General features: G+C 46.6%; 1 protein-coding gene across 2 annotated transcripts in view; it reads left to right on the top strand.

The window, feature by feature from the left end:
• The window catches only part of LOC147125370 (tripeptidyl-peptidase 2-like), a 152,782-nt gene that overhangs the window by 34,957 nt on the left and 104,955 nt on the right, over positions 1-12,870 (top strand). For both annotated transcript variants that reach the window (XM_086002219.1, XM_086002216.1), the window contains exons 5-8: positions 3,417-3,541; positions 5,606-5,769; positions 8,403-8,557; positions 9,718-9,794. In XM_086002219.1, the coding sequence (XP_085858345.1) occupies positions 3,417-3,541; positions 5,606-5,769; positions 8,403-8,557; positions 9,718-9,794 (521 nt within the window). The remainder of the gene's footprint in view (positions 1-3,416; positions 3,542-5,605; positions 5,770-8,402; positions 8,558-9,717; positions 9,795-12,870) is intronic.

Raw genomic sequence — 12,870 nt, 5'->3', positions numbered from 1 at the left:
CCTACAGTTTGGAATAGAGTTGGGGACCTGTAGGAAGTAAAATAAGTAGTACTGTAGAATATTTTTAAGGTAATTGGCAAAAAAAACAGAGGGGAGATGAGGAGAAATTGTTCACGCAGCGAGTTGTTGTGATCTGGAATGCGCTGCCTGAAAGGGCGGCGGAAGCAGATTCAATAGTAACTTTCAAAAGGGAATTGGATAAATACTTGAAAAAGAGAAATTTTCAGGGCTCTGTGGAAAGAGCAGGGGGGAGTGGGACTAATTGGAGAGCTCTTTCAAAGAGCCGACTAACTTGATTGAATTTTTTGAGGAGGTAACAAGGAGGGTTGATGAGGGTGATGCGTTTGATGTAGTCTATATAGATTTTAACAAGGCTTTTGATGAGGTCCCGCATAGCAGACTGGTCACGTAAGTAAAAGCCCATGGGATCTAAGGCAAAGTGGCGAGTTGGATCCGAAATTGGTTCAGAGGCAGGAAACAAAGGGTAATGGTCGAAGGGTGTTTTTGTAACGAAGGCTGTTTCCAGTGGGGTTCCGCAGGGCTCGGTACTGGGTCCTTTGCTTTTTGTGGTCTATATCAATGATTTGGACTTGAATGTAGGAAGTATGATTAATAAGTTTGCAGATGATACAAAAATTGGCTGTGTGGTTGATAATGAAGAAGAAAGCTGTAGACTGCAGGAAGATATCAATGGGCTGGTCAGGTGGGCAGAACAGTGGCAAATGGAATTCAATCCGGAGAAGTGTGAGGTAATGCATTTGTGGAGGGCTAACAAGGCAAGGGAATACACATTAAATGGTAGGACACTGAGAAGTGCAGAGGATAAGAGGGACCTTGTGGTGCTTGTCCACAGATCCCTGAAGGTAGCAGGACAGGTAGATAAGGTGGCATATGGGATGCTTGCCTTTATTAGCCGAGGCATGGAATATAAGAGCAGGGAGGTTATGCTTGAACTGTATAAAACACTAGTTCGGCCTCAGCTAGAGTACTGCGTGCAGTTCTGGTCACCACATTACAGGAAGGATGTGATTGCTCTAGAGAGGGTACAGAGGAGATTTATGAAGATTTGCCTGGGCTGGGGAATTTTAGCGATGAGGAAAGACTGGATAGGCTGGGTTTGTTTTCTTTGGCGCAGAGGAGGCTGAGGCGAGACCTAATTGAAGTGTATAAAATTATGAGGGGCCAAGATAGAGTGGATAGGAAGGACCTATTTCCCTTAGCAGAGGGGTCGATAACCAGGGGGCATAGATTTAAAGTAATTGGTCGAAGGCTTAGAGGGGATTTGAGGAGAAATTTCTTCACCCAGAGGGTGGTGGGGGTCTGGAACTCACTGCCTGAACGGGTGGTAGAGGCAGAAACCCTCATCACATTTAAAAAGTTCTTGGATGTTCACTTGAAGTGTCGTAACTTACAGGGCTACGGACCAAGAGCTGGAAAGTGGGATTAGGCTGGATAGCTCTTTGTCAGCTAGCATGGACAAGATGGGCCGAATGGCCTCCTCCTGTACTGTAAATTTCTATGATTCAGAGGCACGATAGGCTGAATGGCTTCATTCTGTGCTCTAAGATTCTACAATTCTTGGTGCGGAGAGGATTTTTCCAAGTTTGGGTTGAGGTGGCGGGGTGCTCTGGCTCACTATATTCTGACAATTTGAGTGTTTAATACCATGATCAGGTGCAAAAAAAGAAAAAATCTTTTATTTCCCCAACCCTCTTCGTGGTGAGTCATGCAGCAGTGTAGAGATATGGCCGGGAATGACAGTGGAACGGTTTGTAATTAAATGATATTTATTGCCCATTGTTGTCTCCTTGTTGGACCCTATGGGGGATCCCGCCTCCATGTAAAATATTTTCCGGAGCTATTGTGGTGTATTGAAGAGATAACATAGATGGGAAACAGTTGCTGCTATTTATATGCACAAACTACAGATATACTGCACACCAGAATCAAGGGTGTTTACGTGTCAGAGATTTAAAAGACAAGGGCTGTTTCTTGCTCCCTGCAGAGACTCCTTGTACTTTTAAGCTTCATCATTTGCAAGAGCGATCTAACGGGGCCGTCACCTTGTGAAATAAGCAGCATTTAAACAGCAGTGCTTTAGCTCACAGTCAGCCTCTTTTACACGGTAAGCTGCGAGGGTCACCGAGCATGCTCAGACGTCTATATCCGTGCATGTGGAGGGGCTCTCTGAATTTTGGATGAAACTAAAGCACGCGTTAAATGTGGCTCACTTTGCTTGGAAGTGTGCTTGTGCGCACACTAACGTGCACGCACACAATTTTGTTACTGGTGCCAGAAACGTAACTGGACCAGCCACGTAAATACTGTGGCAACAAGAGCAGGTCAGAGGCTGGGTATTCTGTGGCAAGTGTCCCAAAGCCTTTCCACCATCTACAAGGCACAAGTCAGGAGTGTGATGGAAAACTCTCCACTTGCCTGGATGAGTGCAGCTCCAACAACACTCAAGAAGCTCGACACCATCCAGGACAAAGCAGCCCGCTTGATTGGCACCCCATCCACCACCTTAAACATTCACTCCCTCCACCACCGGCGTACCGTGGCTGCAGTGTGTACCATCTACAAGATGCACTCCAGCAACTCGCCAAGGCTTCTTCGGCAGCACCTCCCAAACCCACGACCTCTTCCACCTAGAGGGACAAGGGCAGCAGGCGCATGGGAACATCACCACCTCCAAGTTCCCCTCCAAGTCACACACCATTCTGACTTGGAAATATATCACCGATCCTTCATCGTCGCTGGGTCAAAATCCTGGAACTCCCTCCCTAACAGCTCTTTGGTAGTTACCACACGGACTGCAGCGGTTCAAGAAGGCGGCTCGCCACCACCTTCTCGAGGGCGATTAGGGATGGGCAATAAATGCAGGCCTTGCCAGCGACGCCCACATCCCATGAACGAATAAAAAAAAAAAAAGGGGTGATCTGATCGAAGTTTTCAAGATAGGGGAACAGATAGGGTAGACAGAGAGAAACTATTTCCGCTGGTTGGAGATTCTAGGACTGGGGGGCAGAGTCTAAAAATTAGAGCCAGACCTTTCAGGAGTGAAATTAGGAAACGCAAAAGGTGGTAGAAGTTTGGAACTCTCTTCCACAAATGGCAATTGATGCTAAATCAATTAATTTTAAATCGGAGATTGATAGCTTTTTGTTAACCAATGGTATTAAGGGATATGGGCCAAAGGTGGGTATATGGAGTTAGGTCGCAGATCAGCCGTGATCTCATCGAATGACACAACAGACTCGAGGAGCTGAATGGCCTCCTCTTGTTCCTGTGTTCCTATGTTCTCCACCTAACTGAAGTCTCTCATCCCTACCATTCTACGGCGGGGGGGGGGGGAAAGAAATTCTATCAGTCTTTAACGTGTTAACATGTAGTCTTGCAATTGGACTTTCCAACAGGAAGAAAAGCTGGTCCTGGAAGACCTTCAGTGCCAAGTTGATCAGTTGGATGTGCTGGAGAAGAAGTACTCTGACCTTGGACCTGTATATGACTGCTTGGTTTGGCAGGACGGAGAGAGTTGGAGGTGAATTCATTTAAAATCACTTCTAGTGTCAGTTCTTCAGACTTTTATATACTGCACAGTGAGTTTTACTTGAGATCATTTCTGACAGGTGCAATAAAATTCTTAATACCAATTGACATTTTCCAGGAATGAATCTGCATCTTAATTGAAATTGCGTCGATGAAATATTTATCTTAAGTAATGGCACAGAGGGACGGATTCTTTCTTGACCTATAAAATACACAATAAAAGCCAAATGCAACGTGTATCTGATGATGATTGCAAAGAAGTAGAGACATTTGTTTGGAAACAAAGCAAGCTCGTTCATATTATTGCAATAATTGTAATTTTTGGTTGGCCCAGAAGTAGTGCTGCAGTTCTGAAAGGGAGATCAAAGCTTTGTGAGAATTTTGTGACTGAATTGTTAAAGGACTCCTCCCGTCCATATATCCGAACCATATCCTTGAGTTTTTTTGAATGTAAACTACACCCCATATTTACTTGTAACGTGATACAAAAGCAAAATACAGCGGATGCTTGAAATCTGAAAAAAAAACAGAAAATGCTGGAAATACTCAGCAGGTCAGGCAGCATCTGTGACGAGAGAAACAGAGTTAACGTTTCAGCTCGATGACCAGTTCTGACGAAAGATCATCGAGCTGAAAGGTTAACTCTGTTTCTCTCTCCATCGATCCGATCAACTCCTTTAATCATCTTAAACACCTCAGTTGGATCACCCCGTAATCTTCTATACTCGAGGGAATACAAGTCCTCATAACTTAACCCTTTTAGTTCTGGCTGCTCCGTTCTGTATCTTTTCAGTAACTGCAATATCCTTTCTGTACTGTGGCGACCAGAACCGTACACAGTATTTGAAGTGTCACACCAATGATTTATAAACCTCAATATTCCAGCTCAGTATTGACCTTTGAATAGATTCCAACATTTTTCCATGCACATTATTTTCTTTCCATTTAAGTAATAGTCCCTTCCTGGATTTTTTTGTCCCCATGTGAAGCACCTTGCATTGAATTTCATCTGCCACCTGTCTGCCCAATTCCCAAGTATATTCAAATCCTCCTGTAGCTTATCTTGTTCAGCTTTGGAGTCTACCAACTTCATTTGCAGTTTTGTATCATTGCAAATGTTGCCACTGTGCTTGTGTCTCTTAGCTCCAGATGATTTATAAAGATATTAAACAAGAGAGGTCCCAGAATAATGTAAACACACCATCACAGTGCATTCAAGCTCCACAAGTTCAGCACTGGTGCTAAGTCAAAATGGCTTTGCTAAAAACCTAAATTTGTTAATGCGAATCCTGAGAGGGACCTGCGGAGATTTACCAGAATGATATCAGGGATGCGGAACTTCAGATATGTGGGGAGCTGGGATTGTTCTACTTAGTTCTGTAGAGTGGCTCAGTTGGTAGCACCCTCACCCCTGAGTCAGAAGGTTGTGGGTTCAAGTCCCACTCCAGAGACGTGAGCACAAAAATCCAGGCTGACACTCCAGTGCAGTGCTGAGGGAGTGCTGCACTGTCAGAGGTGCTGTCTTTTGGATGAGACGTTAAACCGAGGCCCCGTCTGCTCGCTCAGGTGGATGTAAAAGATCCCATGGCATTATTTTGAAGAAGAGCAGGGGAGTTATCCCCGGTGTCCTGGCCAATATTTATCCCTCAGTTAACATCACTAAAACAGATTATTGGGTCATTATCACATTGCTGTTCGTGGGACTTCGCTGTGCGAAAATTGGAGAGCTCTTTCAAAGAGCCAGCACAGGCACGATGGGCTGAATGGCCGCCTTCTGTGCTGTATGATCCTGTGCACTGACTCCGAAGGGTATCTGCTGCGTGAGATTCCTAGGAGCAGAGTTTCACTCCAGTATCAGTTCAGACCCTGGCCCCGGATTCAGGCTGCCTTTACACTATAACGACAGCATCAGTGACAAAACTTAATCACCCAATGAAAATGCTACAGCTACAACGTGAAATCAGTCTTTGACTCTTTGGGCGACCCCCCTGAACCTATCTGCTTGAAATTCATCCTTTATGCGCCATTCAGTTTTGTTTTCTCTGTGCCTTTCCAGAGCGTGTATTGACACCAGCGAATGTGGGGATCTGAGCAGCTGCAGAGTACTGAGGAGCTACAGAGAAGGCCATGAATACGCACAGCTGGGCAAGTCTGAAATGCTGAATTACTCCATCAACGTGTATGACAATGGGAACACTCTCAGCATCGTCACCAACGCAGGTGAGTGTGTGACTGGAAGGAATACGCTCAACGGCTGTTTGCCACCTTTAAAACTAAAAGCCCAGAAATAAACCGAAGCTGTGTTTCCAACCTAGAGAAAGCAAACCACAAACATCCTGAGTTAGAGTCGTAACGGCACAGAAGGGGGCCATTCAGCCCATCAAGTCCGTGCTGGCTCTCTAGAGCAATCCAGTCAGTCCCATTCCCCCGGCCTGTCCCCGTAGCCCTGCAAGTTTATTTCCCACAAGTGCCTATCCAGTCTACCCTTGAAAACATTGAGGCCTAGAAATTCAGTGGGCTGCGCCACCGGTTAGCCGGTTAGCGCCTTAAGAGGGCGCTGAGTGGGTCGGAAGCCACTGGCCACGCCTCCCGCTAAATTTAGCGGAACGCTAATGGCGGCGCTAGCCGTTAGTGCTGCGCCGCTACCGATGACGTCATCGGTGTGCGCAGCACCCCGCTACCGCCCCGATCGCAAAATTTAGTTGCGCCCCCTGCTTTAACGCCGGACGCTATTTGCGACCGGTTCAGGGGGGCCTACCTGCGGCGGTAGAGGCGCTAATTAAAGGAGAGGTGTGGGGCGGCCATTTCTTTTGCTGGCTGCCTGCCAACACCTCTCCGCGCTGCCGTCCCCGGCCTCCTGAGTCCACCCCCCCCCCCCGGCGGAGTGCCGACTGCGTTCCAAGAGCCCAGCACTTCTCCTCGGTGCTGGGCTCTTTTGCCGGCACTCGCGATCTTTGATCGCGCTGCAACAGGCCCCTCCCCTTTAAGAAGGGGAGGAAGGCCTGCAGTAACGCGCCGTGCCGCAGCGTGTGGCGCTGCGGCACGTTGCGCCGCGATCTTCAGTTGCAGCGCCCCAAGAGGGATGCGGGGTGCCTCGAGTAGCGCCGCGCTTCCCTCTGGGGTGCGCAAAGTGAATTTCCGGCGGGCAGCCGCGACTACTTCCGGGGCGCTACTTCTGGCGCCCCAAACGGGGCGCTACTGAATTTCTAGGCCTGAGTGTCTCCGTTTCCACCACTTCCGTCGGCAGCGAGTTCCAGGTCCTCACCACTCACTGCGTAAAAAAGTTTTCCCTCACATCCCCCCTGTATCTGTTGCCCAAAACCTTAAATCTGTGTCCCCTAGTCCTTGTACCATCAACTAGTGGGAACAGCCTTTCCCCATTTAGCCTATCCAAACCCGTCATAATCTTGTACACCTCTATCAAATCACCCCTCAACCTCCTTCGCTCTAATGAAAACAAATCCAGCTTCTCCAACCTGTCCTTGTAGCTAAGATCCCCCATCCCCGGAACCATTCTGGTAAATCTCCTCTGCACCCTCTCAAGGGCCTTCACATCCTTCCTAAAGTGTGGTGACCAGAACTGGACGCAATACTCCAGTTGTGGCCTAACCAGCGCTTTATAAAGGTTCAGCATAACTTCTCTACTTTTGTACTCAATTCCTCTATTTATGAAGCCCAAGATCCCGTATGCTTTGTTAACCACTCTCTCACTATGTCCTGCCACCTTCAGGGACCTATGCACATTAACTCCCAGGTCCCTCTGTCCCTGCACACTCTTTAAAACTGTGCCATTAAGTGTATATTGCCTCTCCCTGTTCCTTCTGCCAAAATGCATCACCTCACACTTCTCTGTGTTAAATTCCATCTGCCACTTGTCTGCACATTCTGCTAGCCTTTCTATGTCCTGTTGCAGTCGATTGGTATCATCCTCACTGTTTGCCACACACCCAAGTTTGGTGTCATCGGCAAATTTAGAAATTCTACTCTGTATTCCAAAATCCAGGTCATTTATATAATCAAAAATAGCAGTAGCCCAGCACTGACCCTTGGGGAACACCACTGTCTACCATCCTCCAGTCTGAAAAACAGCCATTTACCACAACTCGCTGTTTTCTATCCTTAAGCCAATTCCTTACCCAAGCTGCCACTGACCCACCTATTCCATGAGCCTCAATTTTGTTAACTTTGTCAAAAGCCTTCCTAAAATCCATGTAGACAACATCCATTGCATTCCCTTCATCAATCCTCCCTGTTACTTCATCAAAAAATTCAATTAAATTAGTCAACCACGATCTGCCTTTTACAATCCGTGTTGGTTCTCCTTAATTAGCTTAAACCTCTCCAAGTGCCCGTTAATTTTTTCCTTGATTATTGTTTCTAAAACTTTACCCACCACTGATGTTAAACTGACCGGCCTGTAGTTACTAGGATTGTCCTTACACCCTTTCTTGAACAATGGTGTCACATTTGCCACTTTCCAATCCTCAGGCACCTCTCCTGCATCTAGTGAAGATTGGAAAATTATGGCAAGCCCTTCCACTATCTCCTCCCCCAATTCCCTTAGCAACCTGGGATGCAAGTTTAAGAAAAACCAAAGGGGAGATGAGGACACACTTTTTTTCATACACAACGATGTGAAATGCGTTGCTCGAAAGTAGATTCAGTGGTAACTTTCGAAATGGAATTGGATAAATAGTTGAAAAGGAAAAACATTTGCAGGGCTATGGGGAAAGAGCAGGGGGGAGTGGGATTAATCGGCTAGCTCTTTCAAAGAGCCGGCACAGGCCCGATGGGCCGAATGTCCTCCTCTGCTGTATGATTCTATGAGAAATGTGTCCTCTTTATGTACACAGGGTCTCACGGGACGCACGTTGCTGCAATCGCAGCCGGACACTTCCCAGACGACCCGGAAAGGAACGGTATAGCTCCCGGGGCCCAGTTACTGGTCATCAAGGTGGCCGACTCCAGGTTAAACACCATGGAAACCGGAACCAGCTTAATCCGCGCGGTAAGTGGCATTCTGTTCATGGATTTTTTTTGTTCTGTCGTAGCAAAGAATTGCTTCCGGTATATATGTGCTGGTGTACCCAGATCTGCTCTGTAGAATGTTGAGTTTTGTCAGTGGGTTGAGTCGATGCATCAAGCTTTGTGTGCAGTGTCTTTGTCGCTCTTGTTGGCGGGTTGGAGATTTCCAGTGTCTCTGTGTTGAAGTGGAATGAATCACTTTCATAAACAGCGTCATGTTGCTTTTGAGCCACTTCAGCAAAAGCTGATTTCTGATACCCTGGCTGCACTATATGAATAAAGTCCCCGCTTTAACTTTTTTTTTCCCCCCAATGCTCTCCTGGCCAGCTTCCCATCTTCTACCTTCCATAATCTGGAGCTCATCCAAAACTCTGCTGCCCGTGTCCTATCCCGCATGAAGTCCCGTTCACCCATCACACCTGTGCTCGCTGACCTACATTGGCTCCCAGTCCACCAACGCCTCAATTTTATTATTCTCATCCTCGTTCGATTCCCTCCAACTCCTCCCCCTCTCTGTGACCTCCTCCAGCCCAACAACCCTCCGAGAACTCTGCGCTCCTCCAATTCTGGCCTCTCGTGCACCTCCCCGCTTTCTTTGCCCCACCATAGGCGGCCATGCCTTCAGCCACCTAGGCCCCAAGCTCTGGAATTCCCTGCACAAACAAACGTCTTCGCCTCTCTACCTCTCTCTCCTCCGTGAAGATGCTCCTTTAAAGCCTACCTCTTTGACCGAGCATTAGGCCACCGGTCCCCTTGGTTCGATAGCGGTTCTTGTCTGATTACGCTCCCGTTAACAATTCCATTACAGTTGTACCGTGCGACTACCGGAATGGTAGAAGGTGAAGTAGATGGACCGTGGTCTTTTTCCATCAAGCAATTCCGATATTCCTAACTTCCTTTGTCCACTACCTTAATGGAGATCTGTTATCTTAGCCAGTTTATTTTAAACAGGTTAACTCCTGCGCTAAAGTAGAGGATTGATGTAAGAAAGTGTTAAATGTTCATCATCGGTAATTCCTAGGCTATAATGTAACCTGGGATAGTTTATAATCGTTTAATGTAAGACGGCATGTCAGAAGAAATAAAGTCTCACCTTTTCGTCAGTTGCAAATAATCACAAGCATTTTATCTTCAACTTTCCAGATGATTGAGGTGATCAATTACAAGTGTGACCTTGTAAATTACAGCTACGGCGAAGCAGCTCACTGGGCTAACTCAGGGTAGGTAGAAATCCATCGTGTGTTCCAATGGTGTAATCTGGACAAACGCCGAGCTCATTTTACAAACAGCCTTATTGATAAAGGTGGCCACGGCTACATAAAGCTTGTTCACTCGTAAACTATACTGTCATCTGTACCGAACAAAGTATGAAGTCACCCTGTCAGCATAATCCTCATATATTTGTGACATTGTACAGTGTGGTCGCACATACATAGAAATTACAGCACAGAAACAGGCCATTCGGTCCAACAGTTCCGTGCTGGTGTTTATGCTCCACACGAGCCTCTTCCTACCCCTCTTCATCTCACCCTTTCAGCATATCCTGCTATTCCTTTCTCCTGGAAATACTGCTTCTGAAAATAAGAGGGAAGGCTTGTGTTTCTACAGCACCTTGTCTTCTTTCTCGGAAAACACCTCAGGATGCTTCACGTGAATTGCTTCCTGAAGCAGTCTCCAATTTGAATAGAGCGAGACCTGCTGATCTCCACACTGGCGTTCCCGACTCTGAGCGGAGCGCCACGCACTGTAACCCTAAAATCTACCCTGTGTTATGGTGATAAAACCAGAAATGTTCTGTAGCTAGAGGTGTACCCCATCTACCAAATATATAGTATTACAGTACATTGTATTTCCAGCATAGAAACAGGCCATTCAGCCCAACGGGTCCGTGCCGGTGTTTGTGCTCCACACCAGCCTCCTCCCACACCAGCCTCCTCCCACACCAGCCTCCTCCCACCCCTCTTCATCACACCCTATCAGCATATCCTGCTATTCCTTTCTCCCTCATGTTTATCGAGCTTCCCCTTAAATGGATCTATGCTATTTGCTTCAACCACTCCCTGTGGTAGCAAGTTCCACATTTTAACCACTCTCTGGGTAAAGATGTTTCTCTTGAATTCCCTCTTGGAATTTTTAGTGACTATCTTATATTTATGACCCCCTAGATAGACAAAGTTCAATTTGTCACTGTCCTTGTATATTAAATTTAACACAAGAGGAAGCCAGGGCCGTGGTCGCAAAAGTGGCGAAAGAATAGAAAGGAGCAAAGCGTTTGTTTATACTGACATTGTTTGAATGAAGCTTACTAAAATTCTGATTGCAAATGGGGAGCTGAATCTCCCAGTTTATTGATAGCAGCTTTTCAGCAGACTGACAAATTAATGAATGTGAGAAGAACAAACCCTTCTTCTCTCTGCCAACTCTGGCAGGTCTCTACGCAGAAAGGGCAGACTAAAAAGAAATGTGAATGAAATTAACTTTTTGATAATGTTTTTGGGAAGAAGCCAGACCTGTCGAGTCTTACTTATTTCCTTGGAGACTTGCTCTTTACTGTGAGAATCTCTGTCTAGCCCTATCCATTTCACCAGACTTGCCATCTGATTTACTATTCCTTTCAACAAGCGTGCAATCTGTCTGACTGTCAGGACTAAACTGAGCTCCAGCCATTTCACTGACATAGCATCATAGAAACGACAGTGCAAAAGAAGGCCATTCGTCCCATTGAGTCTGTGCTAGCTATCTCCTATTTCCACCTCCGGAACATCGCCTGACTCTGCCCCTGCCTCAGCTCATCTGCTGCTGAAACCCTCATCCATGCCTTTGTTACCTCTGGACTTGACTATTCCAATGCACTCCTGGCCGGCCTCCCACATTCTACCCTCTGTAAACTTGAGGTCATCCAAAACTCGGCTGCCCGTGCTCCGTTCACCCATCACCTCTGTGCTCGCTAACCTACATTGGCTCACAGTCCAGCAATGCATTGATATTAAAGTTCTCATCCTTCTGGTCAAATCCCTCCACGTCCTTCCCTATCTCTGTAACCCCCTCTAATCCTACAACCCTCCGAGATATCTGCACTCCTCTAATTCTGGCCTCTTGAACATCTCCGATTTCAATCGCTCCACCATTGGTGGCCGTGCCTTCAGCTGCCAAGGCCCTAAGCTCTGGAATTCCCTCCCTAAACCTCTCCACCTCTCTTTCCTCCTTTGAGACGCTCCTTAAAGCCTACTTCTTTCTGCACTAATATCTCCTTATGTGCCTTGGTGTCAAATCTTGTTTGATAACGTTCCTGTGAAGCGCCTTGCGATATTTTACGACGTTAAAGGCACTATATAAATGCAAGTTGTTGTTATCTACTCTAATCCCCTTTCCCAATCTCTCTTTAAATTTTTTATTACCCTTCCGGGGATGAGGGATTACAGTTATGTGGGGAGACTGGAGAAGCTGGGGTTGGTCTCTAGAGCAAAGAAGGCTAAGAGGAGATTTGATAGTGTTTAAAATTTCATGAAGTGTTTAGATAGAGTAAATAAAGAGAAACTGTTTCCAGTGGCTGAAGGGTCGGTAACCAGAGGGCACAGATTTAAGGTGATTGGCAAAAGAACCAGAGGCGACATGAGGAGAAACTCTTTTACGCAGCGAGTGGTTGGGATTGGGAATGCGCTGCCTGACAGGGCGGTGGATACAGATTCAATAGGGAATTGGATAAATACGTGAGGGAGAAACAAATTGCAGGGATATGGTGGGGGAGTGGGGCTAACTGGATTGGTCTTTGAACGAGCCGGCACAGATTCGATGGGCCGAATGGCTGTACTGTTTATGTTTCCAATTTAAGTATTTATCCAATTCTCTTTTAACTGATGTAATCATCTCTGCCTCGATAGCCCCTTGTGCTAAGGCATTCCAATAGCATTCTAATAACCCTCTGTAGGACGAAAAAGCATTCTTGTGACTTCCACCTTCATTCTGTTAGTGAGAATGTTGAGTTTATTCCCCTTATTGCCAATTCGCCAAACAATTCTCAGTTACCCTCGCAAAAACTTTCACAATGCTGGAAACCGCTGTTGGAACACTCCTTAACCTCCTCCGTTCCAGTGGAAAAAGCTCCATTTTTTTCATGCCTTGATGTAACTATAATCTCCCGTTCCTGTTATTGTTGTAGCGAGTCTTCACTGTACCCGCTCCATGGCCCTAATTTTCGGATGAGACGTTAAACCGAGGCCCCGCCCTGTCTGCGCTCTTGGATGGATGTAAAAGATCCCCGTGGCACTATTCAAAGAAGAGCAGGGGGAGTCATCC

Source organism: Somniosus microcephalus, chromosome 1 (assembly GCF_052327205.1).
Source record: "Somniosus microcephalus isolate GS21.2 chromosome 1, FLI_Smic_1.0, whole genome shotgun sequence".
Classification (NCBI taxonomy): Eukaryota; Metazoa; Chordata; class Chondrichthyes; order Squaliformes; family Somniosidae; genus Somniosus; species Somniosus microcephalus.
The sequence above is the reverse complement of the archived record's forward strand: the minus strand, read 5'-3'. Positions and strand labels throughout refer to the sequence as shown.